The 23,151-nt window shown below is 40.4% G+C and overlaps 1 protein-coding gene and 1 pseudogene across 1 annotated transcript in view; one reads left to right on the forward strand and one right to left on the reverse strand.

Moving 5' to 3' along the window:
• Positions 1-1,218: 1,218 nt before the first annotated feature.
• On the reverse strand, positions 1,219-4,887 carry LOC112404771 (60S ribosomal protein L12 pseudogene; annotated as a pseudogene).
• The window catches only part of MAP3K7CL (MAP3K7 C-terminal like), a 39,339-nt gene continuing 20,742 nt past the window's right edge, over positions 4,555-23,151 (forward strand). The window contains exons 1-3 of the mRNA XM_024752910.1: positions 4,555-4,694; positions 6,698-6,806; positions 20,018-20,079. Coding sequence (XP_024608678.1) covers positions 6,737-6,806; positions 20,018-20,079 — 132 coding nt within the window. The 5' untranslated portion in view covers positions 4,555-4,694; positions 6,698-6,736. The remainder of the gene's footprint in view (positions 4,695-6,697; positions 6,807-20,017; positions 20,080-23,151) is intronic.

Here is a 23,151-nt window from a genome sequence, read left to right on the forward strand (position 1 = left end):
CCCCTCTGGGAGAGGTATGTCCACTGGAGCTTCAGACTGTGGTGAGGTGAGATAGGAGCTGGTAAACTATGGCTGTGGGCCAAATCCAGGCTGCTGTCTGTTTCTGTAAATAAAGTTTTATTGGAACACAGACATGTCCATTTGTTTCCCATTTTTGTAAATAAAGTTGGAGCACCTCCATTCAAATACATCTTGTCTGTGGCTGCTTTTGTGCTACAATGGCAGAGATGAGTAATTCTGAGAGAGACTGTAAGAGCTCATTCAGTGTAAAACATTTAGTATCTGATCCTTTACAGAAAAAAAAACTGTTTTTTTTTTTATAAAAACTTTTTTTTTTAATAAGAACTGACGGTTATAAGGGAAAACTCATTACTTCACCATGGTGAAACATTTCTTTTGGAGATTATAGGCTACCTACATCACATAGCAGTGGAGAGCTAACTTTAAAGTATTGATGAAAATGTCTTTTAAACAATTCTCTAAATGCTGTACACAAATACTAGCACTTCTTGTTTAAATTTATAAAACCCTGGACCTACCCCAGCCCTACTGAGTCACCCTCATGGCAGAGTCTGGGAATAGGTATTTTTAAAAGGCATGAACCCACAATGAGGCAAATTTGGGAAATGCTGGACTGGCACATACCAAGTCTTCCCAAGATGCTTATTGAATTGTACCAAGAAATTGAGATCACATTAATTGTGATAACAGTCTGTACCATGAGCTGCTGTGTGTATTATAGACCATAATTCAGAAGCAAGTCAAGGGTTCATCATTTGAAAAGCTCCTTGAATTCCATTAAAAATAACTTTCCATGTAACAGTAAAAATCCATTTACTGTTGAAAAGGAGAAAATAAAAAGTTTACATATTGCTTCTATCCAGAGACATAGTGTTAATCTGTTAATATTTTGATGTACACACACTGTCCTTTCTGGATTGAATTAGTATAATTCTATTGAATTCTTAAAATACCATGTAGTTATTTTGGGTTACATTTGTGGGAAGGGATTTCGCTTGAGTTTCAGATTTGTTATCCTCTTGGAAGTGTTTAGATAAAGAGCCAAGAAATACATCACTGCTCCCATGGGAACAGAAGAACTGGTGAATATTATTATTAAAACCTTGAATTTATGTGATCAGGCTTGGACAGAGCACATTTAGATTATTTAGATGTATTCTTTTTGTTTCTTTCTTGTTGTTGTTGTCATATTATCCTTTAATGACATCTTTTCCTTTGTATCTCTTTACCAACTGGCATCACCATACCACTGTTGGTGTCATGAGGATGCAGCCACTGACATTGCAGCCCACACAATGGGTAGTCCCCAGGATTGCTGTAAAGGTGCTGGAGAACTCTCTGGATAAAGATCTATGCTGCATCTGTCAGGTGCTTTTGACAATATCATAAGAGGTGATATTTCCATTGTATTTAATGTGTAACTGCTGTGTTCTAGCTCTGGTTGGTTCGCCAAGGGCTTTTATGATCAGGGCAGAGGAGGAAGGTGCTACCTCATTCTGGGCCTTTCCATTCTGAAGGGTCAGTTTCACTGGAATCCAGATGCTTCCAGTTATGGATTTCCTTGGCAATGTCCTTGTCACCACCAGCTTTTCTGAAGTCACACCCATGGGCTGATTTGGGAGCCAGTGCAGAATTGGTATCCACTTCCCCACCAGCACACACAAGATCCACAACTTCGGTTTCCTTGAGGTTGAATTTAGGTGTCATGGTAAAGATGGCTGGTGTCGGATGAACCTGGATGCTAACAGATCATGAAGAAAGTTATAACTTTGTCTCCTTCACTCCAAAAGTTGAGTGTCAGACATCGATAATGAAACAACTCAATTTGATATTTCATATACAGTGCATCCTGGTATAGTGGAAATAGCATGAACTAAAAATTGGAAAACCTGGATCTTATCCGGGTCATTATTCCATAATGATCATTTATCCTTGAACCTTTTACTTAAAATTGTTTGAGTCTCAGTTTCCTCATCTGTTAAATAGGGCTGACATTATTGGCCATGTTTATTTCATAGGATTATTGGGAAGATGAAGATAAACTCTTTTGAGTAAGACTCTTTCTGGGGCTTCCCTGGTGGTGCAGTGGTTAAGAATCCTCCTGCCAATGCAGCAGACACAGGTTTGAGCCCTGGTCCAGGAAGATTCCACATTCCACGGAGCAACTGAGTCCACAAGCCACAACTACTGAAGCCCGTGCACCTAGAGCCCGTGCTCCACAACAAGAGAAGCCACCACAATGAGAAGCCCGTACACCCCAACGAAGAGTAGCTCCCGCTCACCGCAACTACAGAAAGCCTGTGCTCAGCAATGAAGACCCAACACAGCCAAAAATAAATAAATACAAATAAATAAATTTATTAAAATAAGAGTCTTTTTAATCAGTTTTAATGCAATACGTAAGACGATATTATTATCCATAAAATAACATCAAACAGTAATAATAATTCCTGGAAAGATTTGCAGTTAGAAATGCAAATAGGTTTATATGTGAATGTTTTTAATCATCTGAATCTATGCCCCTTATTACTGTGGATAGCATAACAAATTAACCTTTTATTCATTAGACCAAGGAAACCTGCTAAATCGTTTTACCTATTTAACATTTTTTGAGCAGTTTAAGGTTTACAGGAAAAAAAGAGTGAAAAGCACAGAGTTCCCTTCTATTCCCCCCCCCCACTTCTCCTCCCCTATTTCCCAAATTATTAACATCTTGCATTAGCGTGGTACATTTGTTACAATTGATGAGTCAATACAGACACAGTCTTATTAACTGAAGTCTGTAGTTTATAACTCTTGGTGTTGTACATTTTATCGGTTTTGACAAACATATGACATATATTCACCATTATAGTGTCACACAGAATAGTTTCACTGCCCTAAAAATCCTATGCTCCCTATTCATCTCTCTCTCCCTCTCTTTAAACCCCTGGCAACTACTGATCTTTTTCCTGTCTCCATAATGGTGCCTTTTCCAGAATGTTGTATAGTTGGAATCATGCAATATGTAGCCTTTTCAAATTGGCTTCTTTCACTTAGTAATATACATGTAAGTTTCCTCCATGTGTTTTGTGGCTTGATAGCTCATTTCTTTTTATTATTGAATAATATTTCATTGTCTGGATGTACCACAGTTTGTTTATCCATTCACCTATGAAAGGACCTCTTGTTTGCCTCCAAGTTTTGGCAATCATGAATAAAGCTGCTATAAACATCTGTGTGTAAGTCTTTGTGTGGACATAAGTTTTAGTTCCTTTGGGTAAATACCAAGGAGTGTGTTGGCTGGATCATAATGGTAAGTACATGTTTAGTTTTGTAGGAAGCTGCCAAAGTGTCTTCCAAAGTGGCCACACCATTTTTCACCCTCACCAGTATTTGGTGTTGTTAGTGTTTTGGATTTTGGCCATTCTAAGAGGGATGTAGTGGAATATCAATGTTGTTTTAATTTGCAATTTCCTAATGACCTATGGTGTTCAGCATTTTTTCATATGATTATTTGCCATCTCTATATCTTCTTTTGTGAGGTGTCTGTTCATATCTTTTGCCCATTTTTTTTTTTTTTTTTGCGGTACGCGGGCCTCTCACTACTGTGGCCTCTCCCATTGCGGAGCACAGGCTCCGGATGCGCAGGCTCAGCGGCCATGGCCCACGGGCCCAGGCGCTCCGTGGCACGCGGGATCATCCCGGACCGGGGCACGAACCCGTGTCCCCTGCATCGGCAGGCGGACTCCCAACCACTGCGCCACCAGGGGAGCCCTGCCCATTTTTAAATTGGGTTGTTTTCTTACTGTTGAGTTTTAAGAGTTCTGTTTATATCTTGGATACCCATCCTTTACCTGGTATGTATTTTGCAAAGATTTTCTCCCAGTCTGTGCATTCTCTGGATACTTGTTTATCTTTAATTATTTAACCTCAACATCAACATCCAACTCTTTTAAAGTTCTACCCTTCTTCAGGTTGATAGCTATTAAAAAGTTTGAACTTTCCCTTCCTGTTTACCATTGACTCAGTTTGCGGTCGGTTGCATCGTAGATGGGATCAAGTCATCAAGCCCAACGGCAGCTCAACCTCAGACCTCACGTTCTTAAGCCGAATCATCGCTGCCATCATCTGAGAGCCGGCTTGTGGCCTGTCCAAGTTGGCTGGGTCCCGGGGAGCTGACTGGAGCGGCCGACATTTTTGCTGACTGGAGTCATGCTATCTTTGCCAGTTTGCTGGAATAGACACAGACACTGATTGGGTCACGCTGAAGACATTCCTGTCTTGTGAAGCAAGTCTGTTTGTATTTTAGGTTTGCCAGGACTAATGAATTAAAACATTTGGACTCTCCACGACTTGCTGTTTATCAATGCCTCTGACAGGAGGAGGGATTTCTTTTGCTCTTGCTTTTTCTAGAAGCATGACAACATCCTGGCTGTTGGAGAGACAAGGAAAGGAGAGAGGGGTCGTGGAGGGAAGTGCAACAGGGAGGCCCCGTGGGACGCCGGAGTCTGGGGGACAGCAGGTAGCAGCGAGCCGCCCTCCCAGCTGTCACTGCTCCTCAGATTGTCAGCGGCTGCTATGCGGCAGGTGCAGCCTGCTCTGCCACTAGGTCTGTACTCCACAAAGGCAACGACCGGCCAAGGCAGTGGCTGGCCCTGGATTACACAAGTGCAGACACTCAACTAAGTGAGGTAAGGCGACAGGTGTGAAAACCCAACTAAACGCTCAGAGCACCAGCAACTTAACCAAAGCTCTGCTACCACCGAGAGGAGGAATCAGTGGCCCATTTCCCCAGGCGGTGTGATGAAAAGGCAAGTTGGTTCAGGGGCTCTTGTGGCTGACACCGTGTGGAACTCAAAATCCACCCAACTTTGCCGCCGCCATCCTTTGGGAGGCGGACAGATGTTCTCTGTTGTGTGGAGGGGAGGGACTCTAATTAGCTGTGTTGATCAATTCCATTTCCCGTGGCTGGAAACTCTGCCAGAGATCTATTTACAAAATCCCAGGAGGCAAACTTCCACCTCTTCTGGTTTATTTCTTGGTGCAGGAGAGCATTGGGAGATTTAGCCAAAAGAGGAGTGAAGCTTTTCATCCTCAGGTGTTACGATAAAATGGTTTGGTGATGGTACAGGGTGTAACAATAAGATTTTTTTCTTTTGGCTACAACTTTAAGGGGTTTTTTATTGTCTGTTTTGTTAAATTTGAGACAGTCTGTTCTATTCCCTAGGAACAGGTGGCTAACAAGATGGTTGATTCTAAGCAGACGAGACTACACAGAAATGTATGTCAGAGCTAAGATAAAACAAATTTTGAGTCAAGTAACAGTGATTTTATATTACCATTTTCTTGAGTCGAATGTTTCACATTAATACTTCTTTTCTAACTTAGAATGACATGACTTGGAGTGCTTTATGGTTCATTGCTACTTGTAGTGTTCAATGAATGGGCCAAATATGATTCTAACTGGGTGATGAACAGTTGCTGGTTTTTCTCCAAAGCTATACTAGGTGTTTAATATAAGCATGTTCTTTTTTCATATACTGGTGATAAGATGATTCCATATGTATGTATGTCTAAATATATATATTATATGTATATATGCATTCGCTTTGGCTCTATAAATAATTGTAAAAACAAAATTCAGTGTTCTAGACACTATTTTTAGATAGAGAAAAGTTATGGGAAAGAATCAGAAACCTTGCTGTGAGAAAATGTCCTACTAAAGCAGTTCCCAGAATCTCGCTAAGGATAGTTAAAGAGATGATTTATATTTTGCCATTTTTAGAGATATTTTCTTTAAAATATCATTCAGAGTTTTTGGTTTACTGTCTCCATGAGAAGGAAAGTAGAGGGCTTAGGGGAAAGCATGACTAAAAATAGAAAAGTTAAATATATGGATTTAAATGACAAAGATAACTTGTGTTTATAATAATATCTTTTCTTAGACCCATTGAACAAAAATTATCAAATATCTTGGTTAAATTATTATACAAAGAAATTTTCATGTATTTTCACCCACCCCAACCCATATTATCTGTAGCATGCTTTTCCATTCATTCTATCTTAGTTTATTAAATGATAAATTAGTAGGTGATGTAGATCATCAATAGGATGTTTTTAGGATGTGTCTTTTGCTCATATCACACAACCTTAGAAATGTTTGGTAGATTAATAGGTAGTTAATCAGATATTTAAAGCACATACTATTCAGAATATAACTGGGGGATATTTTAAAATAGTCTTTGGTATTCTTGAAATAATTCCATGATAGGTATTTGTTACCACTCCCAGATCAATAATTCAGATCCAATTTAGGCTTTTGAGTGTGAAAAGATGTCTGTTGCCTTATTAAGACTTCTTTATCCCCCTCAATTAAAAATAAAATACTATATAAGACCTCAAAGGGCCAGGGTTGGACTGGTCAGTGTAAGGGATACTAAAAAAGTGAGGTGGGTGGAGATTTTGCCCCATCTTTTATATTTTGTTCTAGATGTATTTCCAAAGCAAATGTTTTTATAAGTCAGAAAAAGAATTATAAATGGGACAGTTGTAGGGAAAGCAAGCTAGGAGCTAGGAATATCTTTAAAATAAGAAAGCAGTGCTTACTAACTTTCCCCTCTAAGTTCCAAAGGCCTCTGAGTATTCGAGGGGTAATGTTGGGTAAAGTGACAATGGCTCTCTCTTGTCATTACAGCTGGAAGACCAGGAGGAAGGCCAAGGCTCAGGTGCCCACATGATCAGCACAGCCAGGGTACCTGCAGATAAGCCAGTACGCATTGCCTTCAGCCTCGATAATGCCTCAGGTATGCTCTGCTTTGAGGCAAAGGGTTGCCTCCCCAGCCTGCCGCCTTCTTACCATCATTTTTTCTAGTTCCACAAAGGGCATTTAAAAATGCACGCCTGGGGACTTCCCTGGCAGTCCAGTGGTTAGGAGTCCGAGCTTCCACTGCAGGGGGCATGGGTTCGATCCCTGGTCGAGGAACTAAGATCCTGCCGGCTGTGTGGCCAAAAAAAAAATGCATGCCTGGCATGAGCCAATGATGGGGAGAGTGATTCTTCATCATGCATCGTTGGAGAGTGGCTTCCAGAAATGCCTCTGGTGACGCTTCCATCTCCAAACCTTTGGTCGTTTGAGCACATTTCTTCTTCTTCTTTTTTAAAAAAGTATATATTTATATTTATTTAGGCTGTGCCGGGTCTTAGTTGCAGCACTCGGGACCTTCCTTGCGGATTGGGGATTTTTAGTTGCAGCATGTGGATTTCTTAGCTGCAGCATGCATGCGGGATCTAGGTCCCCCACCACGGATCAAACCCGGGGCCCCTGCATTGGGAGCACGGAGTCTTACCCACTGGACCACCAGGGAAGTCCCTCTTCTTATTTTTTTACTTTTTCCATTTTAGTTTTCTTTTATTATAAAATTCATGGAGCTATAACAATTTCTAATGAGAACAAATTATGTCATTGTTAAAACTGCATGAGGAAATGTTTATTAAGAGCTGGCAGTTGGCTAGGTAATATAAAAATATCACTGTCCCGGTTCCAGCAGCATTTCCTGAAGCCTAAGTTCCAAATGCTGGTTTCTCACTGGTGCTCCCACACTTCCGGCTAGTAAACAGACTTCAGCGGGAGTGATGAATGGGACAGGTGAGGCGGACCTTCTTGAAATAGTATGGTCTGAGGTGAGGCTGCCGTACTTAGAGCCCTTTGTCATGGCTTCCTTCAATGACCTCTTAACACACATACTCAGTTCCACCGTCTTTGACAGGGGACCTCAGGTGGTGTGAGGTCACAGCAGTGAGGAAGGGAAGGCTTGGATCTCTTCCACTGGTGTCATCTTTTGCTTTCAGTCTAATGTCATCTGTTAAAATCACATAGTCATACGTTTAAACAACATTATCATTTAAACCTTGCATCTTCTGAGCATTGATTCCCTCCTTCCTTCCTTCCCTCCTTCCCTCCCTCCCTCCCTCCCTTCCTCCCTCCCTTGCTTCCTTCCTTTCTTCCTTCCTTCCTTCCTTCCCTCCTACAATGCTCCTGTAGGAAGGAATGCTTTAAAAAGTAATGATTGAAAAGGGACAGGTTCCTCCCCAAAATAATGCAAAGTAAGGATCTGGGCTCTGTGAAGTCTGACACTACACAACCCATTTAGACTTTACTATACCAAGTGATTATGGTGGTGACACCTCTGCCCTGGGGTTCCTGGACTATGCAGCCCCCAGTGGAGAATTCGTTCTAGAGTAGGAAGAGGTGAAGCCTTGACTCTTCATCATCTGTTCTTCCAATACTCTTCCCATGGCTGCTGTTATATTATATTCCCAATCAAGGTTGCCTTGCAAGACAATGATGAAGGGGAAACCTCCCAAAAGGCAAACCAATCCGTCTCAACTAAGAAATGACAACTAGCACTAATTGCATTTGTCTTTGCAATGGATCTTCACTTATATTATTTCTGATCTTTAAAATAACCATGCAGTGTAGGCATTACTATTTCCAATTTGCAGAGACAGAGATCAATGTCCAGAGACCCCACTGTTAGTGAGTAACAGAGTTATGATTTAAACTCAGGTCCCTAGACTGGACTGTCTGAACTCTTCATTATCCCATCATGCATCTCTAGGAAGAAAAAGGAAGCTATGTTTGTAGGGAAAGAGAATATGTAAGAACTCTCTGTACTTTCTGCTCAATTTATCTGTAAACCTAAAACTGCACTAAAAAATAAAGTCAATAATTAAAAACAAAACAAGAAAGAAAAGCTCCTTTTTTTTTTTTTTTTTTTTTTTTTTGCGGTACGCGGGCCTCTCACCGTTGTGACCTCTCCCATTGCGGAGCACAGGCTCCAGATGCGCAGGCTCAGCGGCCATGGTCCATGGGCCCAGCCGCTCCGCGGCACGTGGGATCTTCCTGAACTGGGGCACTAACCCGTGCTCCCTGCATCAGCAGGCAGACTCCCAACCACTGCGCCACCAGGGAAGCCCGCTCCTTCTGTTTTTACGCATTTCATAAATGCAAGATTTTGAGGAATAATCAGTGCTTGAGTGGCTAGCTCTCAAGACAGACACATGTAAGCCCAAAATCCCAAGGGAGACAGAAGATGTATAATTTTCTTCCCTGTGCTCGTGTCCCACATGAGCAGACAAGTCCTGTCGCAATTAACAGTGTTACAGAAAAAATCTAGTATATAAAGCTTGTTTATTTCAAACAATATTATTATATCATAATTTTGGGCAACACAAATAAACATATTGGTCCCTCATATTCATTTTAACAAAATTTAATTTATGTACAGAAAAGGACCATGGAGAGGTGGATCTTCTCTTTGGGCTACATGAAAGACTCTTCCTTGAAGTACAAGATGTACAACTTGTAATTAATTTGCCACCATCCTTTGAACCCTCTTGGCCCCTGACTGGGAATTCCTGCATGTTTTTCATCAGTCATTTTCGATTGGTTTGTTCCAGTCTCTTTCAAATGTCCCAAGAATGCCCACTTCTGAAATTCACAGTTTTTGATACAGTAACTTCAAATAAGGGTTGTCATTTATTTCAAGTTAATTTCTGACTTCCAGTTCTACAGAAAGATGCTCACGAAGCCTTATGAAGAACCTTCTAAAATTAAATTTTGTAAAATGATCAATGTGTCCCCATATCTCTCGAAAGGGCACCTAACAAGAGAATCCAAGACAGGAGCTGGGGTTCTGTGTTTCTCCATCTTTCTTAAAATAATCACCCGAGAGCACTCATCAAAAACATATGTTCCATGGCCCTGCTCCTCCTGCAGTAGGCTTGGACTGAAGCCCAGCAATCTGTATTTTCCCATGCACCTGAGCTTACAAGTGCACAGAAAGATGCCTTGCAGATATCTGGGGACACTCCCTCTGAATTCTCGAATAAGGAGTGTGTGGAGTGTCACACCAAGCAACACTTGCCATCATACACATTATGCATGCCTTTTGAATTCCAGTGCATGTGGTCCATAGACCACATACTTGGGGGGAAGCAAAGGAAAAATCCTAGACTTTTACAATAAATGGGAAAACTAAGGTAAACTTTTAGGGAGTAATTCCTTATTATTGAGTCCACGATAAAAGGAGATGTCTTTGCCTGTGAACATTGACTTGTTCATTTCTTACGAGCCTAATACAATGCTTATTCCTCTGGTCATGTTAGGACCATTTCTTTTCTTTTTTAAAAAATTTTTTTGCATAGTTATCTGAGACAATTTAGTGTAGAGGTTAAGGGAATATGGCTTTGAAATCAGTGAGCTGTGGTTTCTAGATCTATTTCCATCACTGTTTGTATGATCTTGGGTAAGTCACTCAACTTTGCTGAACTTCAGTTTCTCATAAGATGTGTATAGTAATAACTCACAGAGTTCTTGTGAGAATTAAATGACACTATATAGATAAAACATGTAGCATAGCACTTGACATAAATTAAGGACTCAGTTAGGCCCTGTGTTTATGATGATTGATTCTGGAAAATAAAGGAGAGTATAAAGCATGAAGCAGCTTTGTGTTTCACCTACATCTCACACTTCTACTTCTTGTCAAGGTAGAGTTTATAGTATAACTGAGCTGTAATTATTTAGGGAGTAATTATCCAGTTGCTGGATTGTGGGTACCTCTGCTTCTGCTCTTAGCAGTTAGCTGAGCTTTACTTAGTTTCTATATTTCTAGCATTCTGCCAAAGGCTGGTGATATGTGCAAAGAGAAGTACAATATGATCTCTCCTGTGGGGAAAAATCTGTCCCCCAGAGCAGATGGGAACAGCTTCTTGGAAGATGTAATAGTCATCCTGGGCTTGAAGGCGGGTAGTGTAGGAAAGGTGCCATTTCTGGATACCACGTATAAGAAAAGGAAGCTACATATCTTCTAACAATTCTTCTTCCTTTTCCCTTCAAACAGAAAGCGTGAGCAAAACCTAAGTCAGGAAGAGCACAATTTGTTCAGGAAATACTAAAACTCTCTTCAGCTGGAACAGAGGTCTGAACTGTGGAAGAGTTCCTGCCATTTACTGGGCCCCTCTCTGAGCTGGGCATTGTGCTGGAGTCTTAGGTAGAATGTCTATTTTAGATAGCAGTAGACTAGAGTTACCAAGTCAATCTTAAAAGTTCAGTGAAAGAGTTTGGATTTGATCAGAAGCAATAGAGTTTCAAGAGTCCTTGAGCAAGGGAGTAATATGATGAAAATGATGAGTGTTCAACTGAGATAGTCTAGAATGTGGGGAGATGAGAGAATGCAAGGGGCTTTTTATCATGGTACACAGACAAAGTGATGAAAGCCTGGATTAGAGAATGGAAGGGGATGATTGCATTCAGAGTACATTTGGAAGGAAGGGTTGAAAGGACTTGGTGACAGACTGACCTGGGAGATGGGGAATTGATCATTGATCATTGATAGCAGAATGAGCCACAAGTTTTCAAAAAGACTGGGGACCTCTAGGGGCTTAGATAAAGGAAACAAGTCATTAGGGGGAAAAAAAGCCTTCTAAAATACAATCACCATTTCTAGCCTACCATTAGAACCCGTCCTTAAGTAACACTTAGCTAGCCATAACTCCCAGAGGCAGCAACGCCTGTCTTTTTTTTTTTTTTAAGAATATATTTTATTTAATTAATTTATTTTTTTGGCTGCACCGAGAGGCTTGCGATATCTTGGGATCTTAGTTCCCCAACGAGGGATCAAACCCGGGTTCTCGGCAGTGAAAGCATGGAGTCCCTAACTACTGGACCGCCAGGAAATTCCCAGTAATGCTTGTCTTTAATAAACTATGATATGACTGGTATTACCTCCAAACTGGGAATTCCAAAGAGTTGACTTTCTAAATTGGGACCTTCATGAAGTTACTTTTCTCAATAGAAAATGTGCAGAAGAGAAATAGGAATCCCACTTCTTGGGTTATTAGAGACTCACTGGTCCTTCTCCAATTAGAGAGAATTTAGAGTTAGACAGACGTGAGGATTTGATGTTAATTACTTGAGAATTTTCTTTATCTTCAGCAGAGCCAAAATCTGGCACATTCTTGTGTAAACCTAGACCTTGGATTTTTTAAAAAAAATTTTTGGTTGTTATTTAGAATCAAGGATAGTGGTATCAGCCTTAGCTGGTAGCTTTCAACAATTTGTTTAAAAATTTTTTTTTCAAGCTATTAGAAATTTTCATTTCTGGGCATGAATTAATCATAAGACCTTTAGTTTAAAAAAACTAAAGACCCACTCTGCTTAAGTAATACTATTTTGTCCTCACACATCTGGTGTTTTGTGTGGCAGTGGGAACTATGTGGAGTAGCTGAAATAGCTATCCTTGAATCTAGTTTAACTGGGTATCGTGTGAATGTCTTTTTGCATACATGTGCAAAACTGGCTCTCAGCAAAATTGTGATGCAGGTGAAATGTCTCTTGTCATTGTCCCCTTCCTTCAACTTTTTCCTCCCTCTGGTACCTTTTGGTGTTATTTCTCTCTCCCTCTTCAGGGCCCAAAAGTTTCTGTACTCTCTTCTCTTCGCAATCTCAAGCCTTGCTTTTGGGAAAGACTCTGGAAAACCTCATTCACGCTAAACAATAGTGTCAAGGTTTACCTTTTTATCTCTCTCAGGGTGTATTTTTGTGTATCAGTAGGAGGTCTAGGGTAAAGTTCCCACTGGAATTCTACCAGCCAACTTGGTAAGGATGGCATTTGGGGACATGGCCTGGGTGAGCCTCTTTGAACTCTCCCAGGTGGCATTCTGTCCCAACTCTGACCCTACCTTTAGGGCTGCCTCAGCATGTACTGATAACAATAAGTTGAAAACCACTCAAGAGTGGGGTGGGAGTGGGGGGGTCTTCTATATTTACATCCTTTACAGAGTTGAGAACCACAGTAGAACTTAATTATCAAATACTATAAAATCAATAATACAGTATCTATAACCCCTTTGAGTTTGTTATTCTGATATCGGGTGAAGATTCTTTGAGATACAACTGGATTTATTGGTTGGAATCTGTTGCTTAAGGCTGTAAAGAAAGGTCAAAAAGGAAATGAATGCTTATGGAGTCCCTAGGTGCTTTTACTTGTACTATCTCATCAATTTAGTATAGGTGATAACTCTGCAGGAAGATGTTATTATACCCATTTTACAGATGTGGAAACATTGGCTAAGGGAGGTTAAATAACTTGCCTCTAATCAAGCAGTTAATAAATAATGGGACGAGATTCAAAGCCAGGCTCTTGGGGCTGTTTTTACTTTATTGCCCATTTGGAGGCAGGATCCAAGTAATAAGAGAAAAGAATGATTGTTCCTTTCAGCAAATGGCTTCCCCAATGATCCTGGGAAATGATGGAGGAAAGTTAGTTCTGATATGTTTTCATAGAGTAGGAAAGAAGAAAGGGAGAGGTAAGTTTTATTTAGTGGTGTCTGACAAATAAATATACTTCCAACGAGTTCATCTTGAAGCAGATGTTTCTGGGTGAGGGAGTATGTTTTTAAGCTGAATAAGTCAAAATATTCTTACAAAAGGATAAATCAATAAGATTCACAAAATTATAGCTACAATAATAGTGACTAGATGAGTGTTTCAAAGAAACAAAAAATCTGTCTTTAAACTGAATTAGGTCTCTCCATGCAGAGAAATATCATTCAGTCTATTTGATGTATGATCTTGTTTGCCTGATCGTTTTAGGTACTGGTTAAGGTAACATGGTGATTTTTATTAATTATAAACAATTGACAATCTGCTAGGTATCATACGAAAGCTCTACCTTTATCCATATCCATATCTATAGTTTTAAGTTTATGGGCCCTGAAAATTCAATGTGTATTAGATTCACATCTCTAATGTTTAACAAGCAGAAAGCAAAGGTTAAAAAAGCTTTTGATGTGTTTTAAAATGATATGATGCTCTAACAAGAACCAAGGTATCCAGAAAGTTTAAAATAGTTTTTTTGATGTATTGGTAATGTGATTTGCAAACTTATGTCACTTATTTTATTTCTAAAAATAAAATGTGAATCTTGATTTAGATTTAAAGGGAAAGTACTCAAAGACCTTTCATGTGTAAGTAAAAAAAATTTTTTTTTACAATATTTTATATAGAAAGTGCTTTGATAAGGAAGTAAAAGAGAAACACTTTAAAAATTCAGACTTAAATGAAGAGAGCTGAGGTTATGGCCACACCAGGGAAATCTCCCTTAACTTGGCCTGGGGAGAACTCAGTAATTAGAGTCAGTGATCTTGACCCTACCTGTTCTCTTTGGATTATTCGGATGATGAAGATACCCTTAACCCCCATCATTAAACACATACATATGCGCATGCGGACACACACACACACACACACACACACACACACACGTGCCTTGCCTCTCCATTACCACTTGATTGAGTTTATGGTGAAAAGGAATTTAAACTCGATTATATTAAGCATTCATTATTACTACTGATTATTTCCTAGGTGCCAGGCTTTAGGTGAAATGGTTGACATATGCATTCCTTTACTAATAAGTTTCTGAGACAGGGAATATGACGTCCATTTAGCAGAGGAGAAAACTGAGTCTCAAAGAGATTATGTTGATTGTCCACATTCACCAATTAAAAAGTGGTCAACCCAGGGCTTCCCTGGTGACGCAGTGGTTGGGAGTCCGCCTGCTGATGCAGGGGACACGGGTTCGTGGCCCGGTCCAAGAGATTCAAAAGCAGGATTATCCGTCCTACCAAATGGCACCAACCTGCTGTGTCCTTAGTGGTTAGGAGCCTTCACAGGCAAACAGTTACCAGGCAAGGTTTTTTATGAGCCTCTGCAGTGCAGCCACTGCCCCAACCCACTTGCCTCTTAAGTGTCAGTTTGCCCTTGGTGCCCTGAAGGACAGTCTCCAGGAGACCAGCACTCAGGGTTTGTCCTGGAGGCAGGACCATAATGTGTAGAGGCACAGTGCAAACATTCTGGGGCTCTTCTATTAAGAATTTCAAGACAGTGTACCCGGATCATTAAACCAAGCGTGGGCCCGCCTCGGCGAAGAGCTCCTGCGACTGCGCAGGTGCGTTCCCACGAAGGGCCTTCGACTGCCGGAAGTGTAGACGGGTTGAATGGATTCTGGGCCAGCTGCCTCTCAAAGTTCCTGGTTGGGGAGTGGAGTGAGGTTTGGGGATGTTCTCTGAGCGTGACTTCTCCCTCTCCCGAGGAGGTCTTCTCTGTGTGGAAACCGACACTCATTCTACCAAGGATTTAGCGTTTCCCAGCATAGACCCAGTTGTACAATATTTAGGATGGAGGGCACAGTGGGATGGGGAGAGAGTTGACTCCAAAGTCCAGTCAAGATGTTGTCTAGAGCAGTTGTTCTCAAATACTGGTTCACAGACCTGGTCTGGTTCTGATGAAGTTTTCCTCTCTGATGTAAAACAAAAGAAATAAGGACGGCACAGTGAGGTTGTGTGTGTGTGTGTTTGTCTATAAAGCTAAATTTATCCATTATGATGGATACACTTGCATTCTCAGATTATATTTGTCTTATAATTTTGGTGTTAAAATGTTCTCTGTCATAAAGAGATGTTAAAGATACATGGTCGTTGTTTTGGAATCTTCACTAGCTGAATAAAAATTTGGACAGTCTAAGGGCATGATTCCCAGTGTTTTGGGGAAAATTTTACTGGCTCATGAAATACAAGTGCATGGGAACCCATGAAGCAGAAGGTGAAGAAGCACAGGTCAGCATGAGAAGAGCCCTGGGCGGGGAGACACCCCTTAGTCTTACGAGACTCTTCCTTTCGTGGGGCCCTTGTCCTCAGCTCTGCTCTGAGAGACTGGGACCAGATGACCAGCAGTTCCTTCCAGCTGTAGCATTATCTGAGAGCTCTGGCTGCATAATTACTAAATAACAGTGAGGATTTGGATTACAGACCCAATGGGCCTCCTTTATCTGATTCATGGAGAAGCACAAAGCAGACAATTTAAGGAAACCTGAAGCAGAATAACCACCAAAGCAACCCAACAGCTGCTAAATAGACACTGAGACAAGCCCATCATAAAATGTACTATGGTATGTCATAATGGTTGGGATACCAATCAGAAAGTTCTATATTAAGTACCATTGACTTAGTCACATTGTGTTTGCAAAACAAGCAGTGAACATCTGCTTATTAAAAAAAAAAAATTCCTCCTTCATTCTTTCCTTTATCTTTCGTCCTTTAACAAATTCCTGAGGATACATTTTTCTTGGTCCATCAAGCCCACAGTGTCATTTTGGAAAGGAAGCCTATGAATTATTTTCTTAATGCATTAAAAAATGTGGTAAAGTGATTTGCCAGTTTGGCATAGAACCTCAGTCCCTGCCTTGAATGTAATAGGCATTTAATAAATATTTGATTGATAAATAAATTTTAACAAAAAAGTACTTGCATTCTGATTTTTTATCACATGAAAAACATATCTAGCAACTACTCTCCTTTTTTAAAAAAAGCCAAATTTTCCAAGGGGGTGTCTTGCATAGCTACTGTACAATTTACTTTGTGCTTCTGGAATTGTCAAAACAAACTTAACTGCTCTTAGGAACTCCGATCTGATATCACTGTCAAAATGTTTTACAACGATTTGGCCAAATGTTTGTGGAACAGCTGTGCTACTAGTCTGCCTAAGTCATTTTCCTTCTTTCTTTTTGGCCAATCCTGTGATTCATCATTCTGCTTTTAGAATATTTGCCTATTTTTAAAATCAGTCAAAGAAGGCAGCCACTGTTTAAAAGTAAACACACCACACATCAACTTGGAGCAGCTTTGTAAGCAGCTTTGCAAGCCCTGAAATTTCTGGCTGGCAGGGATGCCAGCTAAACCAGATGGCATCAAGCAGTGAAATACCGGACTGGCTTTCAAACTCAGTCATCTCCTTACATCTGTCTTTGGTTTTCTTGTTTCCAATGCCATTTCCTGCTTGGATTAAATCAACTTTAACAAAACTCTTGCTTTTATTTTGCCTTTCTAAAATATTTATTATATGTTTATTTGTATGTCAATCAATTAGACTTTTATTTTTTCCAACTTGAGGAATCTAATCTTAAGCCTTTACTTATCTGCAAAATTATCAGCTTGGTCCCATATATATGCCTTTACATGGTGTGACTATCAATAATGACAGATTTTTATAATGGGCTTTATTAATTCTGGGTCATACCAGATATTTGCTATTTACTATAGTAATGCAAATGAAGAACTCTTTTCCTTTTTATTTTAAATTTTTTATAATTAAGCAGGAAGGAGCGTGACTTCATGGGGAACAAGGTGGATTAAGTCCCAGGAAGACTTGAATTCTATTCCTGGCTGTCTTTTAGAATTCTAGAATGTACTATCTGCTCTGTACTTTGTAGAAGTGGTTTCTCCTTCTACAAAGTGGCTGCTCATCTGTGACTATTAAGGTTGGGGTGCCAAAGTATAATATGTTCCCATTTACCCGTACCAAGTTGTTCCAGCCTTGAACTCAATGAGTGGAAATAATCATGATGTTTGGGTTATTGATATTTTATTGAAGTAAATTGAAATGCACCTTAGACCAAAGTCCATTTGATATACAAACTATAGGTTTTATAATAAAGGCTATCTCCAAAGGGTCAGTAGAAACAAATGATTATTTCTGTCTTTTAAAAAATTTTTTTCTGTTTTTTTGGTGCAATTCTTTGCAAATGATGGGGTGGATTGAAAAAGCCACAGTATTTGGCAGAAGTTGTCACCTCCGAGTAGAAGAAAGCATTCCAAGGGCCAAGGGATTGACTCTCCTTGTTTCCTTGTGAGATGGCACTCCAACCTGCAGCGAGAGTCTTGGGAAGATTTCCCTGTTTCTACTTGCTCTCTGCAGGTACATAGCGTCGGTGAACCTGGGGGCATCCATTGTCCGGCAGGTACAGGAACAAATGGATTCACAGCTGGTGCCCCATTGCCATTGTCTGAAGCCACTCCAGTGGGAGTGTTATTACACTACTCTTGACTAAATTATAGCAGAGGCCCTTAAGGTGTTTGGAAGAGGTGAATACTGTCCTTGTTTGAATGATATTTCTGGTGATTATCTTCGGTGCCTTCGAAGAAACGTAGTCTCTCAGAAGCCAGGAGCTCCTCGTGTGCTGTGTTTTATTATGGATAGTACTGTCAGTGAGTAGGGAGAGGATGCTTGCTTCTGCGTTGTGTATGGCCCGTATTACTTCTTCTCGTTCAAAGAGAACTTCAACAGTTTTTATAAATAAATTTGTTTATGGTAGTGAGAACATAAAAAGCATGATCTTTCTTTCTTATAATTTAAAATAGATTTGGTATTGAAATTATTCATGTAGCCTGTATTTCATCATAGTCTCATAGTCATACCTGTGGTACCTGTGGTTGTCAACAAGGAGAGGATTGGAAATCTATGGCCAGTGGACCCACAGAGCCAGATACAGAGGTTCTGCTGACAAGAGGGCTGTCCTCTAGTACCAGAGCTAGGTCAGCAGTATGTTCTTTTTTTTTTTTTTTTAAACTTCTAAGGACAGTCTTTATTAGTGCTAAAATTACTTAGTTAAACTCCAACCTGAACTGCTACACTTCTATCCTTATCTGTAGAAAATAATGGAATAAACACCAATAGCTACTCACTGCTCTAGATCCCATAACTCTTTAAACTTCCTAGTGAGGGTCAAAATGCTCTACTTCAAGATCATATTATTCTTGAGAAGCACTTTATTCTGACTGTATGCACAGCTTTTCTTCCTTTTCTTTTTTTTTCATTGCAGCATTATTTATTATTACAAAAAATTGGAACTCAATATTCACCAATAGGAAAATGGACAAATACATTCAAATAATAAATGAATGAGTGAGTACTGTATATCAGTTAAATGAACAAACTAAAACTAAGTTTATTTATTTCAATCTCAAACACATAATGTTAATCAAAAAAAAAAGAACAAATTTTAAAAGGATATCTACAATGTGATTCAATTTATAGTTTAAAATCATCCATGCATAGTAATACTATATTACCTATATAGTTTGTGGGTGTATACATACATAATAAAAATATAAATACATACATATACATGATAACCTCTAAAATCAGGATAGTGGTTACTTCTGGATATGAAGAGGTAGAAGGGGAATAGAGTTGTCTCCACTCACCTTATTTCTTAAGCTAGGTTCTTACCTTTTCTTACCATATGAATTCAATTGGCATGAATTCCATTAGAAATTCTGCAGTAGAAAAACTTTCCTCCTTGCCAGATAATTGAATGGTACAATTCTCATCATCTTTTTAGTCTAAGGAGGTCAGCCTTATGGCTATGGCAAGGATAGCAGAAGTATGTTCTTGAAGAGGTTTGGATAAAGTTCTCTCAGGTTTCCTCTGATGCTTCTGTGAACCACCTCTTTTGATCCAGCGACACCTGCCTGTTGCCAGTCAGCCAGATGAAGGCAGCTGAGGACAGAGTTGCGGGCTCTCCCGCATCAGGACAGTGTATGGGCCTCGGGTTGGGATTGCTGCCTGGTGCGTTGGGAAGAAACGCCCTGATCAGGTTACTGCCTGTCACCCACTGTAACCCAGAGGAAGCTCTGGTCAACTGCCTGTCAGTGGTGGTTTGTGGTAAGAGCAGAGGGCAAACCCATCAAAGCTTGCCACGCTTGGAGTCTTTCAGAGCAGAACTAACACTTTTTTTCACTAACACGTTCTTCTGTCCCAGTGGGGTTTTTCTGGTCACCTCATTATTACCTGGTTAAATAAAGCACTTTCCTGAATATCATAATTTTTGGTTTTGGCTAACGTAGGAGTATTGAAAGATAAGCAGTACTTCTTAATTGGAGAACTAGACTGAACATTTGAGGATTCTGATACTTGTTTGCAAAATTTTGGTCAAACCAACTACGCCTTCTGTGCTTCTGTTTGTACCAAAAAATGAGCCAGATTGCCTCTGCATTCTTTCTGTCCCTAACTGATGTATACTGATGGTGCAAGTCCAAAGATGGTAACAGCAAGAAAACTCTCCTGAGAGAAAGGGCTCTAATAGTGAAGAATCACTTTATTTTCATGTTTTAGATGATACACCTCCTGAAGACGCCATTCCTCTGGTCTTTCCAGAATTAGACCAGCAGCTACAGGTAAGGATTTTTCTGCAGTCTTTACTCTTTCCTCCTTAGTTTCACAAAATACAGTGAGTGGAAAAGTGGCCTAATTGAGAAAGATTGACCTGGAGACAGAGTGGGGAACATTTCACGTCATCAAGGTTTGCATTTCTAGGGTTTCAAGGTCATGAAGCCCTCAGGTAATGCCCCTGTCTGTTTATGTGGCTATAGCATGAGAATAGCAAGAACTTAGGGGACTTCCCTAGTGGCACAGTGGTTAAGAATCCGCCTGCCAATGCAGGGGATACGGGTTCAAGCCCTGATCTAGGAAGATCCCACATGCTGGGGAGCAGCCAAGCCTGTGTGCCACAACTACTGAGCCCGCACTCTAGAGCCCACGAGCCACAACTACTGAGCCCATGTGCCACAACTACTGAAGCCTGCACGCCTAGAGACCACGCTCCGCAACAAGAGAAGCCACCACAATGAGAAGCCTGCACACTGCAACGAAGAATAGTCCCCGCTCACCACAACTAGAGAGAAAAGCCCTCGTGCAGCAACGAAGACCCAATGCAGCCAATATTTAATTAATTAATTTTTAAAAAAAGAACTTAGGGTGTAAGCTCCTACTTTTAAGGAGTTTTGGAGCCTGGGGACAGGGCTGGTCCCTGCTGTCCTTGGCTGTGGATGTTTCTGGCCTATTGTAGTTTTGACCCATTTTGGAGTAGTGATTTAGTGATAAACTACAAGGGACACTTGTCATGTGTGGTAATACTTCAGAATAATCTTCCTTTCTCTACTCCATGCTCACCCTTTCCCCAGTTCTCTGACAATTTGTAGTAGAATGTAATTATTTTAAGTTAAGCCTTCTGAATACTGTCTGGTTTGACCTATGAGAAAAATATTTTGTATGTGTAGTCTATGGATGACCTATCAAAGATATCTAATTTTAATACACCAGAATTATTTGAAAGAAGATAATTTATGACCCTTTAATTTTCTTTAGGTGATATATGGTGATTCCAGAAAGATGGCTTTAGGAAGAGGCTCTGCTTAAAATACCTGGATACTGGCCTTGGGTCAAATGTTCACCTGAGTACTCCACTTTGCTGTCACATTTAGACCAGTCTAATAGGGGTTTTGAATCCTGTGCACAGATGTTTGCTTAGTCACCACTTTTTTCTCTAAATACTGATTCTGAAAGCCTTTAGGAGGGGTCTGCCACCTCCAGTTCCCAACTGATGTTTCTTCTTGTCTTACACTTGGTAGCATTTCCCATGTGTGGGTGTGCTTGGCGTCCTGACGTCATTTGAGTTTGGGGCCCCTGGACCAGAACAGCCCTTGACAGAGGTGGGAAGAACCAAGAATGAGCCCTTATGCAACCCAAGATAGAATCTTTTTTTTGGCTCCAGTTCTTGTCTCTGTGCCCAGTGCACTGAATTAAAACCTGGAAGCAACTAGGTTGGGTCTGAAGAGCTGGTGTTTCACTGCTGGGGTGGTCCTCTGAAGATCTATCCAACACAACTCAGGTGTGACCAGACCTCTTGGAGGAGCTCTTGTCTCATCTCTGCGCAGGCCTGGGCATCATCACAGCCCTCTGACAGAAAGCCTGCCAACAGAGCAATATCAGTAATGTAGAGATTTCTGAAGACTGTTCAGGAGGTTATACTAATGACCTTGCAGCTGTCAAAAGACAGCTCTGTTCTCTAAAATTTCCTCTGCAGCTATCAGCCATCGTATCTCCTTCCTCTCCCGTCCCCCATGCAGGGTCTTCAGCCCAGCTCTCTGGTTCCTGCTGTCTAACCATATCCCCCAACCTCTCTTCTTCTCACCATGGAGGACAACTCAGCTGTTCCTCTGCTTTTCCGTCTGGTGTGCTTACATGCCGTACAACCTTCCTTGCTTGGGTTCTGTCCTGACTGATGGGCTGTATGTGTGCTGCTCATGGTGTGGTTGGGATTACAAAATAATACCTATATTTTTTTCCCAGTCACAGTTTTTCCCCTTTATTTTACTGTCACCACAAAGCTATTTTATTATCTTAGGAGTCAGCTGAAAATAAGGAGTTAATGCGTTTTGCAAATAAAAGAGGGAAAGCATGTTTAGATTCATATTCCCCCACCACTATTATGGATCATTAATTCTACTTTCTTGTGCTGACAGTTTTTTTCCTTTGGGAACATTAATGGTCTTCCCTGGCTCATGGATCATTCTTCCCAGGATTCATGGCACCTCTGGCAATTATCCAGATAATTTTTCTGTTAAAGCATCGCAAGATCCCTTTGAATTTTATAGCTTTAATTCCATTTGACATATATTAGAAATTAAGTCTACTTAATTATTTTAATCTAATGAGACTATTTCATCTTCATTGATCCTTAATGAATTAGTCAGTTGAGAAGCTGATTTCAGACTCAGGGGTTATGATACCCCCAACTTCCCCACCCTAAAATATGGTATTGCTTTGCCTCTTCATGAACAGAGAGGACCTTCCCAGCACTATAACTAAAAGCATTTCAGTAAGGGCTTGTTTTTTTGGTTGAACGATATGATTGAGTTTGTTATAAACATTTACCAGTGGCCAAGCCATTTGGTTAGGGTTGCCTCTGTCTAGGGCTGTTGTCAGTTACCTTTATTCTACACTCCAGGGTGTGAGTAACTAAAATATAAGATGGAGGGGATTGAGAGGGGAAAGATAACACAGAAAGCTACATCTAAAAGCAGACTCTTGTTTCCATGCTTAGCATAAGCATATAAATTTAAGACATTCTGCAGCAGGAAGTCTCTATTGAAAGCAATGAAGATGCTTTATGAATGAAAGGAACAATCCATTCCATGGAGCAGGCTGTCTTTACAGTCAATCCAGTGTGCTTTTATCACATAATAATGACTCTTGGGATTTAACCAACCATCATAATCCTCTACAGAAAAATAAAAGCTAGGTTACAAAGGCATATGAAGTGCCTTGTGGTTGTTACTATTTGCTTGAGGATGAACTGACCCTTACTTATCTCTGCTAGAGCCTTAGAAATGTGCCCAGTGAAAAATAATTGATAACAGCTGATTATTGCTGGCCTTCCTCTCTGAATACCCTCAGATTTAAATCCT

The sequence above is a fragment of the Neophocaena asiaeorientalis genome, unplaced genomic scaffold (assembly GCF_003031525.2).
Source record: "Neophocaena asiaeorientalis asiaeorientalis breed wild unplaced genomic scaffold, Neophocaena_asiaeorientalis_V1.1 scaffold245, whole genome shotgun sequence".
Taxonomy (NCBI): Eukaryota; Metazoa; Chordata; class Mammalia; order Artiodactyla; family Phocoenidae; genus Neophocaena; species Neophocaena asiaeorientalis.